Source organism: Lethenteron reissneri, chromosome 68 (assembly GCF_015708825.2).
Source record: "Lethenteron reissneri isolate LAM-NWPU_2019-01 chromosome 68, ASM1570882v1, whole genome shotgun sequence".
Taxonomy (NCBI): Eukaryota; Metazoa; Chordata; class Hyperoartia; order Petromyzontiformes; family Petromyzontidae; genus Lethenteron; species Lethenteron reissneri.
This window is the reverse complement of record NC_083846.1, coordinates 3,361,878-3,389,853: the sequence shown is the minus strand read 5'-3', so window position 1 is coordinate 3,389,853 and position 27,976 is coordinate 3,361,878. Positions and strand designations below refer to the sequence as shown.

The window sequence follows — 27,976 nt, the reverse complement described above, 5'->3', positions numbered from 1 at the left end:
GTCACGTGATCACAACTGATATACGAGTGTCTTCTTGGTTCTTTCGGTAAAGTCACGTAGAAGGGAAATAATAAAATAATAAAAATAAAAGAATTCTCACGACGTTTCGGCTACAATGCAAGCAGCCGTCCTCAGGTGAAGAACAGGTCTGTCGGAAAGACAGCGTCTGAATGTGAAGAACAGGTCTGTCAGAAAGACAGCATCTGAATGTCTTTCCGACAGACCTGTTCTTCACCTGAGGATGGCTGCTTGCGTTGTGGCCGAAACGTCGTGAGAATTATTTTATTATGTTGAATTTTTTATATTTTATTATTTCCCTTCTACGTGACTTTACCGAAAGAACCAAGAAGATGAATCCCTGCAGTCACGAAAGCTTTAAATCGAAACATATACGAGTGCTTTGGATTACAAACACGTTTTCCGGAACGAATTCAGCTCGCAATCCCAGGTTTTACTGTAGATATATTTATTTTTTCCCAGGTAAGGCCCACTGAGCTGTGTAGCTGTTTTTCAGAAGCGATGTGGCCACAAGTGATAGCCCAACAAAAAGTGGCTTATCACGTGGCAATTTATAGCCGCCAACTACTGCAAAACACACGTTGATTCTAAACGTGGAGGGAAAAACCTGGAGAAAAATCCACGCAACCACGGGGAGAACAAGCAAACTCCAAATACACAGGCGTCAGGGTCGGGTTCGAACCCACGACTTCCTGCGCACTGGGCGAGGTAGTTAATATCTCGCCGCCGCATGATGAGAAACCAGTGGAGGGAGCACAGATAGACAATGTCGTAGCTGACGCTGCTGGCGATGATGAGAAACCAGCGGAGGGAGCACAGTTAGACGATCTCGTAGCTGACGCTGCTGGCGATGATGAGCAGCCAGTGGAGGGAGCACAGTTAGACGATCTCGTAGCTGACGCTGCTGGCGATGATGAGCAGCCAGTGGAGGGAGCACAGTTAGACGATCTCGTAGCTGACGCTGCTGGCGATGATGAGCAGCCAGTGGAGGGAGCACAGTTAGACGATCTCGTAGCTGACGCTGCTGGCGATGATGAGCAGCCAGTGGAGGGAGCACAGTTAGACGATCTCGTAGCTGACGCTGCTGGCGATGATGAGCAGCCAGTGGAGGGAGCGGAGCGAGGGGAGGGAATCTAGCCGAGCTCCAGTCGTCACGGGGAGCAATCTAATACCGTCGCCCGAGTCGGCCGTGACGGTGCGGCGCCGCGGCTGCTTCGCGTGCCGGCAGAAGGGCGTAGATGGCGCCGGGCGGCAGACGCAGGTGGAGGAGCTGCAGGGCCGGGTGAAGCGTCTTGAGCAGGAGCTGGAGAAGAAGGCGGCGCAGCTGGAGGAGACGCAGCAGCGGGCGGAGAGAGCGGCCGCGAAGGAAGACAAGGTGCGTCCACGGACACTCGCTGCTCACTCATTCACTCGCTCGCTTGCTTGTTCTTTTGTTATTGCAAGCAGTGGCCAGAGACGGATGTTGAAGCTTCCCAATCGGGGGGGGTGGTGGTCCTGAAGTTTCAAGGTTTTTTAAGAGGGCCCTACATTCTGTTTATATTTATTGCAACGCAACGCGGGCCCAGTACAATACGCTGATCGCTAACGAAGGGGAAATAGGGCCCGACATTTGATGCATTTCACGATCACATTCATTGTGTTTAATTGTATTTTTTTTCCTCTCTGCTAAATATCTACGGTAACACCGCCACATGCGGCCTACCCTCTGCGCAGCGCGACTCACGACCTCCTCTTGATAACAAGATCCAGGATGGTCACGTCTATGCTCCGCTTCTCGGTGGCAGCCCCAACAGTCTGGAACGCAATCCCTCTGCACATTCGCAGCATCACCTCAATCGCCTCCTTCAAGAGACACTTAAAAACTCACCTCTACAACCACGCTTTCGAGCGACTCTGAGCTTGGCTCAGCGCGTCATGAATATAATTATTATTATATCGGATACCGTCGCGGGATCTCTGACATCAACCGTGAAGTGGACGGTGTGCCAAAGAGTGTCCGTGGTTCTCCGACAGCCATTGTGAGCCCTGCGCATAGCTCTGAGAGGCAAGGCCACCCCCTGATCAGCACGACGATTTATCTCGCGAATTCTTTTTTATTTTACCAGGTAAGGCCCAATGAGCTATCTAGCTTTTTTTCAGAGGCGACCTGGCCACAAATGACAGCTCAAAAAAAGTAGCTTATCGTGTGGAAATGTATCACAGCCAAATAGTGTAATCGCACGTTTCTAAATATGGAGGGAAAAACCGGAAGACCCGGAGAAAAGTCTACGTGACGCGGAGAACATGCAAACTCCAAAATGTACGGGCGTTGGGGTCGGGATCGAACCCACGACCTGTATACCAGGCGAGGTAGTTAACATCTCCTAGCCACTGCAGTGATGATGAGAGACGCAAACTCCAAATATACAGCAGCAGGCATCAGGGTCGGGATGGAACCCACGACCTCCTGTAGACCAGGCGAAGTAGTTAACATCTCCTCGCCACCGTGATGATGATGAGAGACGCAAACTCCAAATATCCAGCAAGCGTCAGAGTCGGGATCGAACCCACGACCTCCTGTACACCAGGCGAGGTAGTTAACATCTCCTAGCCACTGCGGTGATGATGAGAGACGCAAACTCCAAATATACAGCAGCAGGCGTCAGGGTCGGGATGGAACCCACGACCTCTTGTATACCAGGCGAGCTAGTTAACATCTCCTAGCCTCCGAAGCCTTGTTGGTGTGCAACAGAGGACTTACCTCCTTCAGGAGCACCTGGTTCTCGGCTCGGCAACGCTGCTGAGTCAGCGCGAAACCCATCGCAGCCTAGTACTCTGAACGCGCGACGTTGATTCTAAACGTGGTGGGAAAAAAACGGAGGACCCGGAGAAAAATCCACGCAACCACGGGGAGGGAGAGAGACACGCAAACTCCAAATATACAGGCGTCGGGGGTCAGCATCGAACCCGCGACCTCCTGTACACATCTCGCCACCGTGGCGCTTATGCTCCTTCTCTCGTGATGGCGGGTCCGCAGGCTGAGCCGAAGGAGCAGGTGATACGCTGGGAGGAGGGCAAGCGGTGGCAGGCCAAGGTGGAGGCACTGAGAGGCAAGCTGAGGGACAAGGAGAAGGAGGTGGAGGCCCTGACCAAGCAAGTGGCCGCGATTCGTGACTCGATCGCACGGTACGCGTGTGAGTGCGGGCGTGTGTGTGTGAGTGTGTGTGCGTGTATGTGAGTGTGTGTGTGCGGGTGCGTGTGTGTGTGAGTGCGATCTTTGATCTTTGTGTGTGGGAGCGGTAGTGTAGCGGTTAGCGCGCTGCGCTATGAACCCGGCGACACGAGTTCGATTCCCGCTCACGGTCAACACCGGTGACGATTATCTGGACCGGTCCTGGGCCTCCCCTAGGTCGACTCAGCCTCAAATGAGTACCTGGTGCGGTGTGTAAACATCGCCACTAGGGAGACAAAGGCGGTCGGGCGTGGTGCTGGCCACCCACCCTCTCGTGTACCGTTGCGGCCTTCATAGGTGCTCGCTAACAGCACTTGCTCCAACAGTCTGTTCAGGCTATACAGGAGATCTTTGTATTTGTGTGTGACAGTGGTTAGCACGCTGCTCTATGAACCCAATAACCCAAGTTTAGTTCCCTGCCACGGCCAATGCCAGTGACGCTTACTGAACATGTCCTGGGCCTCCTCATATGAGTACCTGGCGCGATGTGCAAACATCACCACCGGGCAGATAAAGGGGGCGGTGCGTGGTTTTCGGCGGCCACCCGCCGACCTTCGTAGGTGCTACTCGCTAACAGCACTTGCCCCACCAGTCCTTTAAGGCTCTACGGCAGGCATGTCCAAAGTCCGGCCCGCGGGCAGATTTCATAGGGCCCGCAGCTTCGGTCTTATAATGTGTTATTTATGGCTCGCTAGCTCTGTCAGAATAAATACATCATAAAACTCATGGAAATTGAAGGTATTCTATACAGTTTGTTCAATGTTATCTGACTGAATGAAAGGCAGAATTGCGTTTTTAGAGTTGTTCCCGTCTGCCTGAGTGGCTTATATTTGGTTACATTGTCATTTGAAAACTAAAGGTAATTGTGACAATGAAAATAGTTTTATAACAGTGTGTGTATTTTCCACGTAACTTTTGTGGTTAAAACAATGTCAAAAGGATCTATTGGCCCCCGGGCATCTTCACTTTATCAAATGTGGCCCTCTTTGCAAAAAGTTTGGACACCCCTGCTCTACGGGGGTGTATCTTTGTCTTGCGTCTGCGTGTAGGGACGCCGTGTCGCGTCGGACCCAGGACCGAGGCGTCACCACGGGCCACGTACTTGCGGCACGGGCCCAGGAGGAGGCCTCGCGTGCGCAGCAGCTGCAGGACACCAACCGCCAGTTGGAGGACACCATCACCAGCATGCGGTACAAGCAGCCGACAACAGGGACCCCCAATAGTTCCCCCGTATCGAAGGGACGTACAGTGATACCTCGGTTCACGAACTTCATTCGTGAACTGACTGTGGTCGCGAACCGAATTGGTCGTGAACCGAGGCACATTTTCCCACAGGGATCAATGTAAATCCGGTTAATCCGTTCTGACCTTTATTACAATACACATTAGTACTGTACAGTATAGTAATGTATAAAGAGAGAACACTAACCTTGCTTGAGATGACTTCAGTAAGCACTCAAACGGGTGAACTGTACAATACAGTAAGTACAGTATTGTACAGTACAGTAGTACAGTACAGTACTGTATGTGCTAAAAAGCACACCAAAAATCAAAAAGTCACTGAAAGTGTCTTCACAGTACTCACAGTACTTCTTTCTGTGTCTCTTCTTCTCTCCGCGATCTTCCTACAGGAAGTCACGACCACGTGACAGCCTGGAAATAGCATTAAAATGGCCGCGGCTCCTGTTCGTGAACCGAAGCGGAGTTCGTGAACGGAGCATATTTTTATGAACTTTTCTGTTCGTGAACCGAGTTGTTCGTGAACAGAAGCGTTCGTGAACCGAGGTATCACTGTATTATGCCTTGACTTCCCGCCCCCCCCCGCTGTGAAATCAATCCCGCTGTGGCCAGGAGGAGGCAAAGCCAGCAATCCATCCAGAGGCTGGACGCCAACGTCGCGGTCTGCTCGGCACGACGAGAGGGCCTCAGGGGAGAGACGGCTCGCGTAGTTTTGATGTTGCTGCTCCTCCTTTGAATGAGCGCAGACGACGGTGCTTTATGAATGCGGTCCGTAGTTTGGGTCGCGTGGGTGCAATCGCACTACTGTGGCTTGTCTTTAATGCATGTCTATGGGTCTCTGTGCGTCTCTGCGTATCTCTACAAGTCTTGCGATGCGGTCCAGAGTTTGTGTCGCAGGGCCACGGTCGTGCATTACTGTGGCTTGTCTTCAATGCCTCTCTATGGGCCTCTACGGTTCCCTACATAACTCTATGGGTCTCTGTGCATCTCTACGTGTCTCTATGGGTCTCTACGTGTCTCTGCATATCTCTACGGGTCTCACGATGCGCCAGAGGTCGCAAACGGGTTTTGATTCCTTACCCGTACCCGGCCGCACCAGGGTCGCAAACGGGTACCCGTACCCTACCCGATACCCGGCTACCCGTACCCGGCCGGGTATCGAGTAGGGTACGGGTACTTGATTGCGACCTCTGGGATGAAGCCATGTTGCAGGCGCGGGTGGGTTGATTCTAGGAACTTGAATTGTGAGAAGAGACAAGACGTTGGGAAATGAGTGACTCACAGCCTACCCGTACCCGTACCCGGCCGCACCAGGGTTGCAAACAGGTACCCGGGTACCCGTACCCGGCCGGGTAATACGGGTAGCCGGGTATCGGGTAGGGTACGGGTATCGGGTACCCGATTGCGACCTCTGCGATGCGCTCCTTAGTTTGTGTCGCACGGCCCGTCCCCCACGACCGTGGCTTGCCTTGAATTTGCCGCTCTTTCCGCCCCGAGATGCTCACTCGTTGGCCCGGTGGCCGGGGCTTGTCCTCAGGCAGCGGGCGGCGCTCTCCAAGGAGGCTGCGGTGGAGGAGCTGCTGCTGCAGAACCGGCGCCTGCAGGAGCGGCTCAGGCTTCTGGAGAGATCCGCCGTGAGTGTCCCCCCCGCGATCCCTTAGAAAGCCCCACTCGCTGAGTGGGGAGACCGGGATAGCGTATAGGCCCATCGCGTCGCGCGTGCTGCTTCTGTGACCACACCACCGTCGACCACCCCACCCCACGCTCACCCCCCCCCCCCCCGCTCACCCCCCGCTCACCCCCCCTGCCACCGCCACTCCCCAGCGCAGCAGCGTCTTGTCTGCCTCAGTAGGTACTCGCTAACTGACGGTGTTTTCCCCTGTTTGCCGGTTGATTAAGCAAAGTCACCTCAAACACACAGAGACCCGTAATTCACACGTAGTTTGTTGTCCTTATGTATGGTGCGAAAGAAGTTCAACATGCATAGGCTCACACGGAGATCCATAGACTCACACGGAGATCCATAGACTCGCATAGAGACCCATAGACTCATACAGAGACCCATAGACTCATACAGAGACCCATAGACTTGCACAGAGACCCATAGACTCATACAGAGACCCATAGACTCATACAGAGACCCATAGACTCACACAGAGACCCATAGACTCACACAGAGACCCATAGACTCATACAGAGACCCATAGACTTGCACAGAGACCCATAGACTCACAGAGAGACCCATAGACTCACACAGAGACCCATAGACTCACACAGAGACCCATAGACTCATACAGAGACCCATAGACTCACACAGAAACCCATAGTTTGCCGTCCTTCCCCCGCACCTCCGACTACCACAGTTGGCTACGCACGATGCGAAAGAAGTTCAACGTACATGCAGATTTCACTTCAGCTGGTCTCGTCAGCAAGGCTTGGCCTCTTAAAGCATTGCCTTAGTGAGCCTTTCTTAGGCCTCTCTGTTCTCTTCCGATGCGTTTTCGGGATGTACCACATTCTGTCTGGCATGATGTCCAACGTTTCGCACCGCGCACTGGGGAGCTCCTTCAGGAACCGAAGAAGCTGCCCGGCATGTGCATCGAAACGTCGTAAATCACGCCGGAACGACACGCGGTGCAACCGCGGACAGCTCCGTGCTACTCCGGTTGACCCCTACCGCCAACTCAACTCTCTGCTGCTTCTTCTTCTTCCGTTGTTCTCCCTCCTCTCTCCTTCCTCTCGTTTTTACCTTCACTGACTGTGCTCGCCTCAAATCCCGCCCGCCCGCCCGCCCGTTCCCGCCCGCTTAGAAATCCCAGAAGCGCCCATCCCTAAAACCCCCTCCCCGCGTCGCAGCTCAGCCTCCGCGTCAACTGCCGCCCGCGGATCGCCTCCGCGAATCAGAAGCGGCCGACGGAACGGTGGCGGCTGCAGCAGCAGCAGCAGCAGGAGCGGCAGCAGCAGCAACAGCAGCACTCTCTACCGACGTGGACGAAGCTCTGGCGTCATCGTCCCCACCCGAAGGAACGGCCGTGAGCGAGGCCCGTTCAAACGGAAACCCGGAAGCGGAGCGGGAACCGCCCGGCGCTCGCGTCGAGATGGGCGCTGCCGCCGCAGGAGCAACGGCGAGTGGGGAGACCGGGCGGGGGGATGGCGGCGGAGCCGGGGAGTCGGCGACGCCGGGAGGACACCAGGAGGAGGAGGAGGAGGCTGTGACGGTGGGCGGTGGCGGTGATGGTGGTAGTCCTGGCGTTGGCACACCGGAGGTCGCGGGAATGCAGGCGAGGAAACCCAGGAAGGGGCTGCTCCGTGCCGCGGCTCAGCAAGACGAGGAAGAATTTGACGTCGCCGCCGCCGCGGCGATCGCGAGCGGAGGAGGAGAAGACGATCGGAAGGCCGTCGGGAATCCGGAGGAGCCTGGGGCTGACGAAACTCAATCAGAATCGCCGGCGGGAGATGGTTCGGCCATTGCGGAGGAGGCACGGCTAGAAAGCCCGCCGGAATGCGCGCCGGAAGGCCGCCCGGCGGGGGGAGATCCGTCGGGAGCGGAGCCGGGAAATGATTTGGGGAATCGCGAGGAGCGGGTCGACAGTGGGCAAGGGGAGGGGAGTGGCGGCACCGGCGATGGGACGCGCGACTCAGACGGGGCGTCCGAGGTAACTCGTCGACGCCCTCGCTGCCTGGGGTAGCTTCTCCCCCCTCCGGCTAAACCGGGAGGGCGCGGACAAAGAGGGGGGGGGGGTGGGGCGAGCGCCATCGGGCGCATTGCGATGGAGGAGTCCGAGCTGTTAACACATTCCTCCTACGGAGGGAGCTGGTAGGAACGTTGGGTTGCTCGGTCAATGGCCAGGGTCAACGGCGGCGTGGTGTATTCCGCAAATATGGCCGACTGTGAGGGCGGGCACAAGCCGGCGTGAGTAGGTTAAACGTTGAGTTTTATAAGGGCACCACGGGGTGACCAGCCCCTCCCCACCCAGCCCCACCCCTCCCACCCCCCACCCAGCCCCACCCTCCCCACCCAGCCCCTCCCCACCCAGCCCCTCCCCACCAAGCCCCTCCCCTCCCACCCCCCACCCAGCTCCACCCTCCCCACCCAGCGCCTCTCCACCATCTCCACCTAGCCCATCCCCACCCAGCCCCACCCAGCCCCTCCGCACCCTCCCCTCCCCACCCAGCCCCTCCCTGCACGACGGACGGACGGACACAATAATCCCCTGTGGGCTGGTGTAACCAGGAGGTTGCTACCAGTATAAAAGGGCTTAGGCTTCACTCGAGAGAACGATCCCGTGCCGCTTGCGAGTCTTGATTTCATCGAGCGTGACGACAGCAGGGTCGGCGTAGTAGTCACGGGGCGACCGCTCGACTTGACGCTTGCTAGGCACAGCGCGTTGCGTTCAGACCGGTCGAGGTCGTAGTGCGGTCGACAAAAACCTGTGGCTGTGAGTTTCACGGAGTCACTCTCTCTCCGCCTCGTCGACTCAAAAGCAGTCGAACGCGTAGCCAGTCTCCACCACTGCCCCCCCTCCCCCCCCCCGTTTGTAGACACATGATATAAATCATCATGGGACCTCCTTTGCCAGTACCAAAATATACTAATAGAGTTTTTCCCTTTTTTTTTTCTGGCAACAAAACTGACACTTTTTGCAAGGAATCATGCTCACATTAACCACAATACTTGCAGTCAAATGCTCACCCCGAGCTCTCATTACTCTGGTAGTGCGTTGTCTTTGAACTGTGCGCCTTTTGGCGTCATCTGGTCGAACATCATATGAGACTAGGCTCCAAAGAAAGCTGTCTCTGGTGTGGACCAATCAGTTTCAAAGACAATGCATACATTATCAGAGTATTGTTTTTTGTTTGCATTTGACTGCAAGTATTGTGGTTAATGTGAGCATGATTCCTTGTAAAAGGTGTCAGTTTTGTTGCCAGAAAAAAGGGGAAAAACCCTATTAGTATGATATAAATCATTCACCCCCCCCCCCCCCACAGAGCCCCCCACAACCGCTAATTCGATCAGCTGTCATGTTAGGTTTTGCAAATCATTGCTCGCGTAATTTTGTAAGCGCATGTGAGCTCTTGTCTCGCGTGCACTGCCTTGTTTTTGTACGTCCTAATTTGTTGTCAGAATCAGGGCGCCACGGTGGCTAGGAGATGTTAACTACCTCGCCTGGCATGCAGGTGGTCGTGGGTTCGATCGCAACCCTGACAACGCCTGCTGTACATTTGGAGTTTGCGTGTCTCTCTTGTCGTGGTCGCGTGGATTTTTCTCCCGGTTTTACCCTCCACATTTAGAATCAACGTGCATTTGCGGTATTTGGCCGACGTAACTTCCACGTGATAAACCACTTCATTGGGTTATCAATTGTTGCCAGGTCTCTTCTGAAACAGAGATACACAGCTCAATGGGCCTTACCTGGTAAAAAAACAATTATCATATTTTTTACTGGCAAATGAGGTACCAATGGTGTAAATGCTTATTCCGAGCTCTCATACTCTGATGGTGCATTGTCTTTGAGTTGTGCGCCTTTTGGCGTCATCTGGTCCAACACCATGTGAGACTAGGCTCTAAGGAAAGCTGTCTCGGGTGTGAATCAATCAACTTCAAGGACAGTGCACATACATTATCAGAGTTGTGTTTTGTGTTTGCATTATGACTGCAGATATTGTGGTCAATGCAAACATGACTCCTCGTTAAAAAGGTGTCAGTTTTGTTGCCAGATAAAAGGGTAAAAAACCAATTATCAAATAAAAAATTGTTTAGTTTTTAGAATCTAATTACCCTGGACAAATCCGATGAGCTACGAAGCTCTTCTTTAGTTTATTTTTTACACATGTCCTGTAAGAGCGGGTCTGAGATTTAGAATTTAAAATAAACAAAAATGTCCCGTCGTTGCTGCTCGCGGTTCGCAGACGCCCAGCTCCAACTCGCGCCTGGACCAGGAGCAGGAGGTGCAGAGACGAGTCCTTGAGCTGTCCGACGAGAACGTGGAACTGCGCTTCGAGCTGGAGAGGGTGCGGAAGGACCTGCCGAGGCTGCAGGTGCAGGGAGCTCACTCCCCTTGCGTGTGTGTGTGTACGTACGTGGAACTTCTTTCGCGACCGTGCGTAGCCAACCGTGCTCATCGTAGGTGCGGGGGAAGGACAACAAACTATGGGTCTCTGTGTGTGAGTCTGTGGGTCTCTGTGTGTGAGTCTATAGGGCTCTGTGTGAGTCTATGGGTCTCTGTGTGAGTCTATGGGTCTCTGTGTGAGTCTGTGGGTCTCTGTGTGAGTCTATGGGTCTCTGTGTGAGTCTATGGGTCTCTGTGTGAGTCTGTGGGTCTCTGTGTGAGTCTATGGGTCTCTGTGTGAGTCTATGGGTCTCTGTGTGAGTCTATGGGTCTCTGTGTGAGTCTATGGGTCTCTGTGTGAGTCTATGGGTCTCTGTGTGAGTCTGTGGGTCTCTGTGTGAGTCTATGGGTCTCTGTGTGAGTCTGTGGGTCTCTGTGCGAGTCTGTGGGTCTCTGTGTGAGTCTATGTATGTCTGTACGTTGAACTTCTTTCGCACCGTACGTAGCCAACCGTGCTCATTGGCGGTGCGAGGTATAGTCAAGTCGAGGTGTAACCCTCCACCATCTGCCCGGTGGCGACGTAGTGCGTGTGCTCGCTTATTCTTTATTCCTTGTGTTATTGTTTTTGATTGTTGTTGTTGTTGTTTTTCTAAAGGACAAGCTGAGCGACCTTCAGGCCCTCTGCGCACAGCTCAAGAGGGAGAAGGGAGAGATGGAGAGGAAACTCGGCAACGTCAGAGGCGTGAGACATTCACATCCCCCCAAATCTGTCGTCGTTCGTGACGTGTGGCAGTGTCTTCTGGTTTGCCGAACGAACACGTCATTTTCCTGGTTCTTTCGGTAAAGTCACGTGGCTGGGTGTTGAGCATGTGAAAATACGTGACGCGCTTAGCGGTGTTCATGAGGACGATGTCTTTCAGACAGCTCTGTTCTTCACCTGAGGACGGCTGCTTGTGTTGTGGCCGAAACGTCGTGAGAATTTTATTTAATTGTTTTATTTTTATTCTTTTATTATTCCCCTTCTACGTGACGACTTTACCGAAAAAAAACAAGAATATGAATCACTGCAGTCACGAAAGCTTTGAATCGGAATACGTCATTATGCAGTCGCGCTCATTACACACACAAAGCGCTTGCCACAGATGGACCGCAATACCTTGCCGATTTCATCGAGGAGCATAAACCGTCGTCACGCGAACTCCGGTCATCCTCGCAGTGGCTTTTGGCTTCTGTGGCCGTCTGGAACGCTCTTCCTTCCCATGTTAGTTAGCCATCGGAGCTATGCACTGTTAAATCATATAAATTGACAAACTCATTTCTTAAGAACTGCTTTTTGCAGTTCTGAAAACCCATAGACTCACACAAAGGCCCATAGACTCACACAGAGACCCATAGACTCACACAGAGGCCCATAGACTTACACAGAGGCCCATAGACTCACACAGAGGCCCATAGACTCACACAGAGACCCATAGACTCACACAGAGGCCCATAGACTCACACAGAGACCCATAGACTCACACAGAGACCCATAGACTCACACATAGACCCATAGACTCACACAGAGACCCATAGACTCACACAGAGACCCATAGACTCACACAGAGACCCATAGACTCACACAGAGACCCATAGACTCACACAGAGACCCATAGACTCACACATAGACCCATAGACTCACACATAGACCCATAGACTCACACAGAGACCCATAGACTCACACAGAGACCCATAGACTCACAGAGACCCATAGTTTGTTGTCCTTCCCCCGCATTTCAGTTAGCACGGTTGGCTACGTACGGTTGTGAAAGGAGTTCAGCATTCAGACATACACGCGGACAAAGAGATCTTAAACTCACGGCTTTACTTCCTACTCGAGTAAAAAAAAAGAACATCCTGTCACGTGACCTACGGGTGCGGAGAGGCGTCATTGCGTCACCTAGGTAACCAACAACGATCATGTGCGCTCGACTATGTTAAGTCTGTATTGAAGTAGACGTGTGTGTATGTGTCGTTACCGTTGGCCTCTCTCTATATATACAGGTAGTCCTCTACTTTCGATGGAGATGCGTTACGACGACCCCATCGTAAGTCAAAAATATCATAAGTCGAAGATGTCCTAGCCTACACAGGAGTCTTAAAGAATGGTGATAATTTAGCAAAACAGAGCAATTTACAGTACCGTGCTGTGTAACCTATATACTGCATGTATTTATTAATTACAATACTGTATCGCGCAGTAAAATGTAAAGTACAAAAAAAACAAGGTAAATTCTTAGCCGACCGATATGAACTGCAATTTAATAGAAAGTTTTTTCAGGAAACAATCCTATCTGCATCGCGCGAGGCGGGAGATGCGTAACATCCCGGCAGCGTCCCAACGTACAGTATCGTACCTGCGTTTGCCTGCCGCGCGGAATTTTAAATATTTTACAATGTTGTCGTATCGCTGTCGCCGTCGTAAGATCGAAATATCGTAGGTCGGACTCCGTCGTAACTCGGGGACTACCTGTATACCCACTTCTTGTCGTCTCTGCTGGCCGTCGTGCACGCGAGCTCGTGTCGGGTTGCCCTGTAAGTCAAAGTCGGCGATGTATCGTCGTTGCGCTATATTTATCCTCGCTAACGTTTTTCTGTTGAATGTTCTCGACACGCGGTGGCTCTTCGTCAGTTTGACCGACAACGTTGTCAATACGTCGAATTGTAATGCCATTACACCATCACGCTGTCACATCATTACACCATGACACCCTGACACTGTGATACGATGACCCCATCACTCCATCACACCGTGACACCAATTACACCGTGACACCGTGATGCCATCACTATACTGCCATCACGCCATCACGCCATCACGTCATTACACCATCACACCGCGACCCCACCACTCCGCGACCCCACCACTCCATCACACCGTGATGCCATCACAACGTAACACCATCACACCATCACGCCATTACACCATCACACCGTCACATCATTACACCCTGACACTGTGATAGGATGACCCCATCACACCATCACACCGCGACCCCACCACTCCATCACACCGTGATGCCATCACGCCATCACACCATTACACCATCACACCATCGCACCGCGACATCCGTGACGCCGCCGACGCGTGCGTGCGGTGCAGGCGGGCCGCAGCGGCAAGACGGTGCCGGAGCTGGAGAAGACGGTGGGGCTGATGCAGCGCGTCGTGGAGAAGCTGCAGCGCGAGAACGAGGAGCTGCGGCGAGCGCCGGGCGTGGTGGAGGCCCAGCGGAGCGCCGGCCTCGAAGCCGACAACGCCAAGCTCAAGGTAGACCTCGCCGCGTGTGCGCCCTCATCGCCACTCCGCCGTGTGTCCGTGTGTCCGTGTGCCCGTGTGTTCGTCTGTCCGTGTGTCAGCGGCCTAGGGGGGGGGGCGGGCGGTGGTGCAACGGTGAGTAAGCTAATTCTAGATTTGAAGCTTTCGTGACTGCAAGGATTCATACTCTTAGTTCTTTCGGTAAAGTCACGTGGGTAAAAAATGAAGACGGAAGCTTGTGTTGCCTTCGAAACGTCGTGATTTTTATTGTTTTATTTTTATTAATTTTTATTTCATTTTTTACCTACACGGTGACTTTACCGAAAGAACTAAGAGGGTGAGTAAGCTGCTAGCGCCACGAACCCGGCTGTGACCCGAGCGCAATTCCCACTCGCGGCCAACACCACTGACGATTATCTGAACTGGTCCTCGGCCTCCCCGAGGTCGACTCAGCCTCAAATGAGTACCCAATGCGGTGTGCGAACATCAGCACTGGGGAGACAAAAGCAGCCGGGCGTGGTGTTGGCCACCCACAACCTCGTGTGCCGTGCCGGCCTTCGTAGGTGCTCGCGAACGGCACTTGCCCCAACAGTCTGTTACAGGCTACTCGGGGGATCTTTGTCTTGGTTGTCCATGCCCCCCGAGTATCCCCGTGTCTCCCCATGTGTCCCAATGCTTCCCCTCGTACAGGGGGAGTTTCCAGGAGACCATGTGTCTCGAGACCCTGTGTGTATGTCCCTGAGTGTCCCCGTGTGTCCCATATCTGTGTGTGTGTCCACATTTCCTGTGTGTTCCCGTGTGTCCCCGTGTGTCCCATATCTGTGTGTGTGTCCACATGTCCTGTGTGTCCCCGCATGTCCTGTGTGTTCCCGTGTGTCTCCGTGTGTCTCCATATGTCTGCGTGCCTCCGTGTGTCCCTGTGTGTTCCCGTGTGTCTCCGCGTGTCCCCATATCTTCCTCCGCGTGTCTCCGCGTGTCCCTGTGTGGCCCTGTGTGGCCCTGCGTGGCCGTGCGTGTCCCCATATCTCTGCGTGTCCCCGCATGTCCTGTGTGTTCCCGCATGTCTCTGCATGTCCCCATATGGCTGCGTGTCCCCGCGTGTCCCCGCGTGTCCCTGTGTTCCCGTGTGTCTCCGCGTGTCCCCACATGTCTGCGTGTCTCCGTGTGTCCCTGTGTGTCTCCGCGTGTCATCATATCTCCCTCCGCGTGTCTCCGCGTGTCCCTGTGTGCTCACCCCCCCGTACAGGCGGAGCTCCAGGCCCTGCGTCTGAAGGCCGGTCAGCAGCTGAGCGACCGCTACGAGACGCGTAGCCGCGGGGTCGACAAGCTCATCACGGAGAACGAGAAACTCCTCGCGCACATCAAGAGGGTGACGACGCACGCAGCAGATACACACGCACACATGGAGAGAGACGCACACATGAAACACGCGGTACCAAGGACAACAACTACTCGCTAGTCCCTCTTCCCTGCCCTTAGTTTTGTCTGTCATTCATTCACTCACTCCTCGTCCCTCTCCCTTTTATCAGTCGTCTCATTCATTCACGACTCGCTCCCTGTCGCCCTCACTCCCCCCGCCCATAGTTGTTCCTGTAAATAATTCACCCACTCATTCACTCCTCATCCCCTCTAACTTACCCGTCAGTCCCTCATCATTGCCTCTCCCTTACCCATCAGTCATCTCATTCATTCACTACTCGCTCCCTCTCGCCCTCACTCCCCCGCCCATAGTTGTTCCTATCATTCACTCACTCACTCGCTCCCTCTCCCTTACCCATCATTCGTCTCATTCACTCACTCCTCGTCCCTCTACCTTACCCATCAGTCGTCCCATTAATTCGCTACTCGCTCCCTGTCGCCCTCACTCCCCCGCCTGCACTCACTCACTCGCTCCCTCTACCTTACCCATCAGTCGTCCCATTAATTCGCTACGCGCTCCCTGTCGCCCTCACTCCCCCGCCCGCACTCACTCCTCACCCCTCTACCTTACCCATCAGTCGTCCCATTAATTCGCTACTCGCTCCCTGTCGCCCTCACTCCCCCGCCCGCACTCACTCCTCACCCCTCTACCTTACCCATCAGTCGTCCCATTAATTCGCTACTCGCTCCCTGTCGCCCTCACTTCCCCGCCCGCCCGCCCGCACTCACTCACTCGCTCCCTCTACCTTACCCATCAGTCGTCTCATTCACTCACTCCTTGTCCTTCTACCTTACCCATCAGTCGTCCCATTAATTCGCTACTCGCTCCCTGTCGCCCTCACTCCCCCGCCCGCCCCGCCCGCGGGTCTCGCGTCTCGCGTCGCAGGAGAGGGAGGCTGTGGACAAGCTGCGGGGGGAGAAGCGATCGCTGGAGCTGGCGCTGGAGCTGGCGCGGGAGGAGTCGGAGAGCTCGCGCCGACGACTCGCCGAAGTCGAGGCCCAGCTGGCGCGGACGCAGGCGAGCGACGAGCAGGGCCTGAAGCCCGGGGCCCTGTCGAAGTGAGCACAATCATCCGTCGACTTCGTCGTGCTGATCACCAGAGCGGGAAAAAAACGGTGGAGCCACGTGGCCAACCGCGATGACCATTTAGCGGCACGTGCATCAAAGCTAACCGCCAGACAGACGTCGATTTAGAACTATTATTACTATTTTTGTTTCGATTTAAAGCTTTCGTGACTGCAGGGATTCATCTTCTTGGTTCTTTCGGTAAAGTCACGTAGAAGGAAAATAATAAAATAATAAAAATAAAACAGCATATGTTTTATTTACGTAGAAGGAAAATAATAAAATAATAAAAATTAAACAGCATATGTTTTATTTACGTAGAAGGAAAATAATAAAATAATAACAATAAAACATATTATGTTTAATTTTTTTAATTTTAAAACATATTATGTTTAATTTTTATTATAAAATAAAATAATAAAAATAAAACATACTATGTTTTATTTGTATTATTTTATTATTTTACTTCTACGTGACTTTACCGAAAGAACCAAGAAGATACTATTTTTGTATTACCAGGTGAGGCCCACTGGACTATATAGATCTTTTATTTTCCCCAGAAGCGACCTGGCCATCACAAGTGCTAGCTCAACGAAGTGGCTTATCAGCACGTGGACATTTATAACAGGCAAAATACATTGATTCTGAATGTGGAGGGGAAAACCGGAGGACCCGGAAGAAAATGTACGCGACCGCGCGGAGAGAGTGAGAGAACGTACACACAAATATACAGCAGGTGTCAGGGTTGCGATCAATCCAACAACCTCTTTCATACCAGGTGAGGTAGTTAACATCTGGCCACTGTGGTGCCAATGCGGCATGCTGATGAGAAATGAACGCACACAAACTACGCTGTGTTTCGGACAGCCCTGTTCTTCACCTGAGGACGGCTGCTTGTGTTGTGGCCGAAACGTCGTGAGAATTATTTTATTATGTTTAATTTTTATTATTTTATTATTTCCCTTCTACGTTACTTTACCGAAAGAACCAAGAAGATGCAACCCTGCAGTCACGAAAGCTTTAAATCGAAATTTGAACGCCATGTGACTCGGGTAACACAAATTAAAGTTGGGTCTCGGTTTGGGGGCGGCTACACATTGCTGATGTTCACTAAATACACAGGCGTCAGTGTCGGGATCGAACCCACGACCTCCTGCATACCAGGCGAGGCAGTTAACATCTCCTAGCCACCGTGATGCTGATGAGAGAGAGAGACACGCAAACTCCAAATATACAGCAGCAGGTGTCAGGTTCGGGATCGAACCCACGACCTCCTGCGTACCAGGCGAGGTAGTCAACATCTGATGAGAGAAAGACACAGAAACTCAAAAAATGCAGGTGTCAGGGTGGGGATCGAACCCACGACCTCCTGTACACCTGGCGAGGTAGTCAACATCTGATGAGAGAAAGACACAAAAACTCAAAAAATGCAGGTGTCAGGGTGGGGATCGAACCCACGACCTCCTGCGTACCAGGCGAGGTAGTCAACATCTGATGAGAGAAAGACACCAAAACTCAAAAAATGCAGGTGTCAGGGTGGGGATCGAACCCACGACCTCCTGTACACCAGGTGAGGTAGTCAACATCTGGCCACCCCCCCCCCTCATGTCCCGTTACCGGCCTTCGTGAGCGCTACTTGCGAACAGCACTTGCCTTGCAACAGTCTGCTGAGGCTCTGGTGTAAATCTTTGTGCCTTTTTTGTCTTGTTTGTCTTGTTTTTCTTGGACGTCGAGGCTGTACGAGGCTCGTCTGCGGGACGCCCAGGAGGAGACGGAGCGCGCTTGCCGGGGCCTGGAGGACGCGCGGACGCTGCTGCGGCAGGCGGAGCAGCGCGAGGGCGAGCACCGGCGCCGCCAACGGCAGCTGGAGCAGCAGGTGATCCCGCTCGGACAGCGATCGAGATTCGGTGGCGCTAAGTTTGGGGTGGCCCGGGGGGGAGGGGGGGGGGCAGCCGTGGCACGGCGGGTAGCAGCACTTGGCGACGACAACCCTAGTCTTGGAATCTCATTTTGAAGCTTTCGTGACTGCAAGGATTCATATTCTTAGGTTCCTTCGGTAAAGTTACGTAGGTAAAACATTAAAATTAATAAAAGTAGAATAAAATAAAAAAAATCACGACGTTTCGGACAGCTGTATCAAGTACTTGATACAGCTGTCGTGGCTGTGACGGTTCCACCTGAAGACGGAGGCTTGTGTTGCCTCCGAAACGTCGTGATTTTTTAAAATTCTACTTTTATTAATTTTAATATTTTACCTACGTGACTTTACCGAAAAAAAACTAAGAATATGAACCCTAGTCTTGGAATCTCATTTGCCAGAAGAAAAAATATGATAATTGTTTTTTAATCTTCTATCTGGCAACAAAACTGACACCTTTTTTTTTTACAAGGAGTCATGTTTGCATAGACCACAATACCTACAGTCATAATGCAAACAAAAACACAACTCTGATAATGTATGTATTGTCCTTGAAGTTGATTGGTCCACACCCGAGACAGCTTTCCTTAGAGCCTAGTCTCACATGGTGTTGGACCAAGGTGCGCCTTTTGGCGTCATCTGGTCCAACACCATGTGAGACTAGGCTCTAAGGAAAGCTGTCTCGGGTGTGGACCAATCAACTTCAATGACAGTGCATACATTATCAGTTATGTTTTTTCTTTGCATTATGACTGCAGGTATTGTGGTCTATGCAAACATGACTCCTTGTAAAAAAAAGATGTCAGTTTTGTTGCCAGATAAAAGGGTAAAAAACCAAGTATCAACCCTAGTCTTGGTAAATAATTTGGTGAATTATTTTATTTAGAAAAATAACGTCAAGGCACGAATATGTCTGTGCTGCTCCCCTAGATGTCACTGTAGTGAGGAGCGGTGGTGTAGCGGTTAGCGCGCTGTGCTACGAGCCCGACGACCCGGGTTCGATTCCCGCTCACGGCCAACACCAGTGATGATTTCATCTGAGCCGGTCCTTGTCCTCTCCTAGGTCAACTCAGCCTCAAATGAGTACCTGGTGTGGTGTGTAAACATCGCTACTGGGGAGACAAAGGCGGTTGGGCTTGGTGCTGGCCACCCACCCCCTCGTGTGCCGTGCCGGCCTTATAAGTCCTCACCAACAACACTTGCCCCAGAGATCTGTATCTTTGATGTCGCTGTGCCGATGCTTTGCATGTGTGTGTGTTGAAGTTATTTTGCACCGAACGTAGCCAACCGTGCTAATCGAAGGTGCTGTGCAGGTGGAGCTGTTAAAGAAGTTCCCGGAGGAGGCAAAATCCCAACCGGGCCTCACCAGGGAGTTCCAGATAGCCAGGTACAGCTCCCGGTGCCCGACACGGCCACTCTGAGCCCAGATACCCAGCCACGCGGCTCGTATTCACCGTTTACCATTCCGATGGAATACGCGCGTACGTCATCACGTTCTTCTTCCGATTGCGTTCACGATCACGGAATTTAGTACTAGGTTTTTACCCTTTTAAACTGGTACAAAACTGACACCTTTATTCAAGGCATCATGTTTGCAATAACCACAACACAAGTAGTCAAAAAAGCAAACAAAAAGAAGCAACAGTGCATATTATTATCATTATCAGAGTTGCTTCTTTTTGTTTGCTTTTTTGACTACTTGTGTTGTGGTTATTGCAAACATGATGCCTTGAATAAAGGTGTCAGTTTTGTACCAGTTTAAAAGGGTAAAAACCTACTACTATATTTTGCCACTGGTAAAAGAGATCTCATAGTGATCACGGAATTGATTCCGAACGGGATCGTAAGTAAAAGGCCACGCGTGGAGTTTGGTGCACCTAGCCTGGCACAAGCGCCGTAGTGACGTCGAAGCCACTTAGTGGCGAACGGCGGTTCTTTTGCTGGTTTATCCAGGATGTTTCTCTTCTTGGTTCTTTCGGTAAAGTAATAAAATAATAAAAATGAGACGCTGTCTCCCCGACAGACTTGGTTTTCACCTGAGGACGGCTGCTTGCGTTGTGGCCGAAACGTCGTGAGAATTATTTTATTATGTTTCATTTTTATTATTTTATTACTTCCCTTCTACGTGACTTTACCGAAAGAACCAAGAAGATGAATACCTGCAGTCACGAAAGCTTTAAATCAGGATGTTTCTGTTGCGCGTCGTCGCTTTAAGATGTTCTGTGTTCATATTTTGTTTGTTGCGGTTGCACCCGACTCAAGAGCCGCATGGCTCACAGGGCTATACCTAATCAATGAAACTTGAAAACTTGAATCGTGGAGCGTCACCACGCTTTCTCTGCGGCGAGTGAAAACAACGGCACTGCTACGCCGCTCCGAATAAAATTAACGGTGAACCGCCGGCGCATTCCGAGATTCAGCGGTGAACAGGACACGGCACCCTGCAACTTGCAGGCGTGTCGGAACGGGAAAGGGTTAAGAACATTCTTTGGGTCTTTCGGTAAAGTCACGTACATAGGTTCAAAGAAAATAACGAAAAATAACAAAACTACGACGTTTCGATCGCAACACAAGCGTCCGTCATCAGGAAGAAAATTAACCCGTAAAAACAAAGTTTTTCACTATAAATCCTTTATATGCGTGGCAGCGGTTTTATTTTATTATTCATTTCTGTTTTTCTTGAGTAAGAGTTTCATTTTTATCACATTGGTATTTTAAATTAAATATGAAATTTAATGTTTCCTAAAAAATGGAAAATTTTGGAAAATTTTTTTCACGAAAATAAATTGTCACGCACAACGAGTCTGTGTGCAAAATGTCAGCTCGATTGGATCACGGGAAGTGGGTTAAAACACGACCGAAAGATTTGCACGGTCGTAAGCGCGCAAGCAAGCAAACAAGTGAACTTAATATAAAGGATTTAAAAAGAGCTTTAAGTCAAGATTTAAGGGTTAAGAACTTCAGAGGTACTGGGCTTTGGACTTTGATGCACCCCCTCCCCACCTCACCTCCGCAAGACGACCAGCACCAGGGCTCAAACCCTCACTCGGCACGCGTGTTGGCAGGTTGACTATCGACCGATTGGAGAAGGAAAAGGCGGAGCTGGGAGAGGAGTTGGAGCAGCTGAGAAAGAGCGAACCATCATCGGGTGAGCCGTCAACATCGTCATCGGCATCATTGTCGTCGCAACCATCATGAGGAGCAGCAGCGGCAATGTTGTTAGCAGCAATCTTAACTTTAGAGCTTTCGTGACTGCAGGAATTATTCTTTGGTTCTTTCGGTAAAGTCAAGTATGAAAAAAAAAATAATAGCATACGACGTTTCGATTGCAACACAAGCAATCGTCATGAGGTATAATGAAATAGCGACATAAAATCTAACCGGAAAATATTATAGACAGACATATAAGCAGACAGATATCACCAAGATACACAGAGCGGGCAACACAGGTACAGAGAGGGGTGATCGTCTCTGTGGGGTGGCCTTAAATAGACAGAGGGGGGGCGGAGGCAGCGAGAGGGAGGGGTTAGAGACAAAATTTACATGTCAATGAGTACAAAAAGAAGTGAGCGGGCTTAGGGGAAGAAAGAAACACACTAAAATTAAATGACCTAGCAATCGAAACGTCGCATGCTATTATTTAATTTATTATTTATTCTTTATACGTGACTTTACCGAAAGAACCAAAGAATTGTTAGCAGCAGTAGCATCAGCAGTAGCATTCTCTCGTTAGCATCATTACCAGAAATATCTTAGTCGTAATCAGCAGTATAATTGTCACCATTGGCAGCTCCAGCATCATCTTGATCGTAATCAGCAGCTGCATAATTCTAATAATGAACTGCTTTTACACCTTTGGAACCTCCTTTGCCAGCAGCATCATCTGGTCCAACACCATGTGAGACTAGGCTCTAAGGAAAGCTGTCTCGGGTGTGGAACAATCCATTTCAAGGAGAGTGCATACATTATCAGAGTTGTGTTTTTTGGTTGCATTCCGACCGCAGGTATTGTGGTCAATGCAAACATGACTCCTTGTAAACAAAAAAAGGTGTCAGTTTTGTTGCCAGATAAAATGGTAAAAAACCAATTATCATGAACTGCTTTTTCATGATAACAATTACGGTGATCCCCGTCATGACAAAGACCAACATTGTCATCTTCGTAAGCCTGGCGGAGATCGAGGCGGCCGGGTGTGATGCTGGCCACCCACCACCCCCTTCGTGCGTGCGCCGTGCCGGCCTTCATAGGCGCTCGCTAGCAGCACTTGCCAAAAATATAAAATCAAAGAATCACCAAACTGCGGTAAAGCCGAAACCACATCACCGACTAGTGCGCCATCCATGCGCACCCTGGCAGTATCGCTGCAATCCGTACAGCGTCTACTGCCGTCTTGGATTGCTTGAAGTATCTTGACATTCAACGATGACATCATCTATACAAGCTGTTGATTTACATGCCATACGAAAGAATAAGAAGCAGCAGCACTTTACCCAACTGTCTGTTAAAGGCTGTCTCTTGCTGCTGTGTGTGTGCGTGCGTGCATTACAGAGCGCGATGTTCTGCAGAAAGCGCGGCGTTATGACGAGCTGCTGCAGGAGAATGTTCAGGTGCAAGTGCAGCTGCGTGAGATGAAGATGCACAATGGCCGGCTCGAGGTAGCGTAGCGTTGAGCGCATGTTAACAAGTCATTGATAACACTGGTCAACACACTTTTTCTGGCATCAGGTATTCCAACGGTTTTAATGTCATTTTGGGGTGCTGATTCCAAATCTGGCATCAGTTTTTGTCTTATCGCATCAGGTTTTTGAGATATCAAATATTGCATTTTCAATAAAAAGTGCGGAAGAAAAATATTAAATAAATGTGGATATCTACATAAAATGATATTATAAACACACTATCCTAAAAATACAGCACCGTATTTTAACACTAAAGCAGTCACTGACTCGCAACAACTTGCACTCATAAGTGACAGAGTTAATTTCGGGTAAAATCAATGAAAATGGGGTATGCCGATAGCATAAAAATGAGATGTGATAGAGCAAATCTGAGATCAGATTTGGAATCAGCACCCTGAAATTAGTCTAAAACAGCTGCAAAAGTCCAGGCCAGAAAAAAATGTTTTTTTTGTTGACCAGTGTAATACCGCATAAAAAATGTATAGGCAGTTTAACGACGACCATTATTATCCACGAGAGGTTTTTGGGTTAGATCACGTTTATATTAACAACACATTTATATTTGCGCGGTCTAACCCAAAAACCTCGATTATTAAATGGTACAGCCCCTTTGCCAATCGACTCCTGGGTAAGGGCCTTCCCCGCACCGTGTCAGTGATGGGGCTTGTTCAACCGTACTCCCCACCGGGTTTGTGAAGAGAGTGCCATGAAAATTGGTTTCATATTCCAGCCTCACTGATGTTAGCCGTGACGGAGAAATCGAACTCAGGTCGCCGTGGTTCATAACGTAGGGCGCTAACCACTGGTACCCCCTTTACTATGATACACGATCCGTGTTTTAGTAAATGGTGTTCTAGTTAGACGTTCAACATACAGACAATACTGGATTGATTTCCATTCGCCGTGCCAGCCTTCAAAGGTACTTGCCCCAACAGTGTACAATATACCTCATACGAGCGTGGGCATCTCTGTCTTTGTATATTTATAGGTATTTGCAGGGGCGGCCACTCGTCCATATCAGCGATCCATGGCAATCGCCTAAGGCGCTAAGTTAACTGGGGTGCCAAAGTCGAGGAAAAAAACACAAATGCAACAACGAAGATGTCGTTATTTCAATTCCTGTGCGCAGACAGAGGGAATATGAATCATAATTAATTTCTCAACATTTCGGAGACGTTACTGCTCGGAGAGACGGATGGACAAAGCGAATAATTATGCCTCTTTTAAAAATAAGCTTAAAAAAAGACGTTAAATGGAAAATAGGGGCAACGTATTTCCCATTTTACCAAAAAAAACCTCAGCCTAGAGCTCCCCTTGGGATTTGGGGCGCCGATTGCATGGTTCGTCTAGGGCAGGGGTCGGCAACCTACGGCTCCGGAGCCGCATGCGGCTCTTTACGGGCTGCTTCTTGACAATATGTACGTATGTACAGTATGTACTCAGATGCATTGCGGCTCTTGAAATACTGAATTTTGTACCGAATTGGAAAGAAATGGCTCTTCTTGTTATTTTGGTTGCCGACCCCTGGTCTAGGGTGCCAGGTGCTGGCAGCTAGTCTGGGGCCACCCCTGGGTGTTTGCTAACAGCACTTGCCCCAACAGCCTGTTTATGTCTTCTTGGTTCTTTCGGTAAAGTCACGTTGAATGGAAATAATAAAATAATAAAAATCAAACATAATAAAATACAATTCTCACGACGTTTCGGCCACAACGCAAGCAGCCGTCCTCAGGTGAAGAACAGGTCTGTTGAGAAGACAAGAAGTCTGAAGACTGTCTGTTCTTCACCTGAGGACGGCTGCTTGCGTTGTGGCCGAAACGTCGTGAGAATTATTTTATTATGTTAGATTTTTATTATTTTATTATTTCCATTCTACGTGACTTTACCGAAAGAACCAAGAAGATTAATCCCTGCAGTCACGAAAGCTTGTGTATGCTAAATCTTAATTTGGAGCTTTCGTGACTGCAGGAATTACTATTTGGTTCTTTCGGTAAAGTCACATATAAAGATAAAATAATAAATTAAATAATAGCATACGACGTTTCGATTGCAACACAAGCAATCGTCATCAGGTATAAATGAAATAGCAACAAAAAATCTAACTAGAAAACTATAGACAGACATATAAGCAGACAGATATCACCAAGATACATAGAGAGAGAGTAACACAGAGAAGGAGATCGTCTCTGTGGCGAGGCCTTAAATAGACAGAGGGGGGGCGGGGGCAGAGAGAGGGAGGAATTAGAGAAAAAATTAACATGTATGCTACACCGGGGGGGACTTTGTGCGTGCGCCACCGTGACCAGGAGGAGGTTCGAGGCCTTCGCAAGGAGCTGGAGAGCTTCGACCCGGCATTCTTTGAAGAGATCGAAGACCTCAAGTTCAACTACAAGGAGGCAGTGAAACGCAACCTGGTGTACGAGGAGCAGCTGCTGAGCCTGGGACAGCAGTTTGGCATCACAGTGGCCGTGCCGGCAAACGTGTCGGTCGACTGATCACGCCTGCCCTCTCTTGGGTCACCGAGAAGATCCAGAAGGACCCGGAAAGAACTGGACAGACGCGGACAGACCCGGACAGACCCGGACAGGTCCGGAGAGACCAAGAAAGACCTCGACAGACATTGACACATCCCGAAAGAGACCAATACTGACCGAAACAAACCGAGACACGGATACACCAAAACAGACCCGAAGACACAACCGCGCACTACTTTTTGGGAGAATCTTATAATTCAGAGAGTATGCTATGTATATCTATAACACGTATTTATGTTATCACAGCGCTGATTTTTTTTATTACACCCATAATGTGGACATTTTATTAAAATGATTAACTTTGCATTGAAATTCCCAATCTGGTATTGTTTTTATTCCTTAACAGGCACCACTAATTTCAAAGGAGGTTTTGAGTATTTAACCCCCCCCCCCCCAGTTTTAATACGAAGCTATTTATTTTCAGGGGCTAAGATGATGTTGGTTTCATAGCGGTTGTGTTAATGCAAATTGCATCTCAATCAATGGCGGAGCCAGAATTTTCAGGTCAGGGGGGGGGGCAACCCCTCCAGCAAGGAGTTGTTAGTAAGAAAGGAGTTGCTAGTAAGTAAGGAGTTGTTAGTAAGGAGTTGTTAGTAAGGACTTGTCCCTTGCTTTTTTATTCGACCGCGTCGTGTGATCGGCATCGCGCTCGCTGAAGGTGTTGATGCCTTCAGGGAAGTCGTGTACTGTCTTCATAACTGCGCACAATTGTGAGTCACTTATAACTGCTTTGCCGTTACTTATTGCCAATTATGAACTCAGACTATTGTCCTATCATCTCGTAGAGTCCCTGGCACCTAATAATCTGCTACACAGTGGCAGTGGGGGTCGCAAAATGCCGATTTATTACTAATAAACCCCAATGCTCCGATCGAAATTAGGGATCGAATCCCCCCGAAATTAGGGATTTCGATCGAATCATTGAGGGGGGGCACGTGCCACCCCACCCCCCACTGGCTCCGCCAGTGCTCAATCACCGAGGAACCACAGAGATGACGGTCACCGCATCGCGCGCTTTCAGATGTGCTTCTGCGGCCGTCTGGAATGCTCTGCCTTCCTACATCAGGAAGTCACTGGAGCTATGTATGCACATTGAAACCCAATTTCTTTAGAGCTGCTTTTTGTGCTTCGTTGTCCATTCACCGCACCTCCGGTGAGCACGTTGGCTAGGTACGGTGCGAAAGAAGTTCACCTTACATACAAGCTGGAATGCAGCACCCAGCCAATGAGCCGTCTCTACTCACAATTGCCCGAACTTCTGCAGTCCTCTGTATACGAAGATGTTTTCGGCCAATAAATGAACTTTGTATACGTGTCGGAGGAAACCAGACCAACGGGTGCGAGGGGGAAACACTCTATCCCATACAGAAGGCAGAGATATTGGTCCATACTTTTCTGTACCGCTTTCTCCATGACTTATCAATGTGTTCTAGATTTGAAGCTTTCGTGACTGCAAGGATTCATACCCTTAGTTCTTTCGGTAAAGTCACGTAGGTAAAAAATGAAATTAATAATGTGTTTCGAGTATTTGGCTGATATACATTTCCACATAAGCCACTTATGAAAAAGTGCTCTGTAGCTCAGTGGGCTTTACCTTGTAAAATAAAAGTAGTTTATATTAGGGTTTTTAACCCTGGCGAGCCGGGGTATGACACCTTGATGCCAACAACAAGGGAGTTTTGCAAACATTTGCATGATCTACCAACCTTCGCCTCCAAAAAACTTGGGTTTTATAAATAAAATTTTTTTAATTGCTCAAGTTGCAAGAGGATAACCTTGTTTATCCAAATATAATATTTTCAAACGGTTGTATGCTTTCAAAAATGTTTATTTAAAAGAAAAACATAATTTAGCGCCACGCGTGACCGAATGCCCGCTTCATGAGCTCCGAGGATCACATGACCACTCCTTCCCTGCACCTCCCATGAGCATGGTTGGCTACGTACGGTGCAAAAGAAGTTCAACATACAAACTTAAAGACTCGCAGATACCCAGTTGTCCTTACCCGTGCCTTCGATGAGCACGGTTGGCTACGTACGGCGCGAAAGAAGTAGAACTTGGATACAGACATCATCATCCAGCACTCGGCTGAATTACAATTCTCGTAAAAAAATATTTTAAATAACGGGTCCTTTAATGAATTTGCGAGTTGTACAGGATTGTCCAGATGTCTTGTGACGCCCCCCCCCCCCCCCCACTTAATTATCTATAAATAACGTAAAATCGTGTATACCAATGAGTGTGAAAACAGAAATGAATTACGAAATGGGCAAAAAAATGAAAAATGTTAGTGGTCAGTCAATTAATGGGGGTGGGGGGGTCACAAGACATCTGGACCCCCCCCCCCCCCCCTCTGACCATCACGTGTCGAGCCGCAGCTCTCTGGCCAGATCTTCCCAGGGGTCGAGGCCTCGCAGGGGCAGCCGGGCCAACGCTGGGTCCCGCCGGGCCCCGATTGTCCTCTCCGCCGCCTCCCGCAACTCGCTGTGGCACGACCCGGGCGGTTTCATCATCAGCAGCTCCGAGAAGCGGTCCCGCAGCTCTGTCCAG

General features: G+C 50.3%; 1 protein-coding gene across 4 annotated transcripts in view; it reads left to right on the top strand.

Annotated features, from left to right (window-relative positions):
• The window catches only part of LOC133360368 (centrosomal protein of 290 kDa-like), a 102,056-nt gene extending 76,032 nt beyond the window's left edge, over positions 1–26,024 (top strand). For all 4 annotated transcript variants that reach the window (XM_061579052.1, XM_061579051.1, XM_061579049.1 and 1 more), the window contains 14 exons: positions 1,247–1,393; positions 3,035–3,183; positions 4,279–4,419; positions 6,006–6,102; positions 10,379–10,507; positions 11,174–11,260; positions 13,661–13,825; positions 15,060–15,182; positions 16,119–16,291; positions 18,033–18,174; positions 19,530–19,603; positions 21,282–21,364; positions 22,765–22,871; positions 25,199–26,024. In XM_061579052.1, the coding sequence (XP_061435036.1) occupies positions 1,247–1,393; positions 3,035–3,183; positions 4,279–4,419; positions 6,006–6,102; positions 10,379–10,507; positions 11,174–11,260; positions 13,661–13,825; positions 15,060–15,182; positions 16,119–16,291; positions 18,033–18,174; positions 19,530–19,603; positions 21,282–21,364; positions 22,765–22,871; positions 25,199–25,387 (1,806 nt within the window). In that variant the 3' untranslated portion in view covers positions 25,388–26,024. The remainder of the gene's footprint in view (positions 1–1,246; positions 1,394–3,034; positions 3,184–4,278; positions 4,420–6,005; positions 6,103–10,378; positions 10,508–11,173; positions 11,261–13,660; positions 13,826–15,059; positions 15,183–16,118; positions 16,292–18,032; positions 18,175–19,529; positions 19,604–21,281; positions 21,365–22,764; positions 22,872–25,198) is intronic.
• The last annotated feature ends 1,952 nt before the right edge of the window (positions 26,025–27,976 follow it).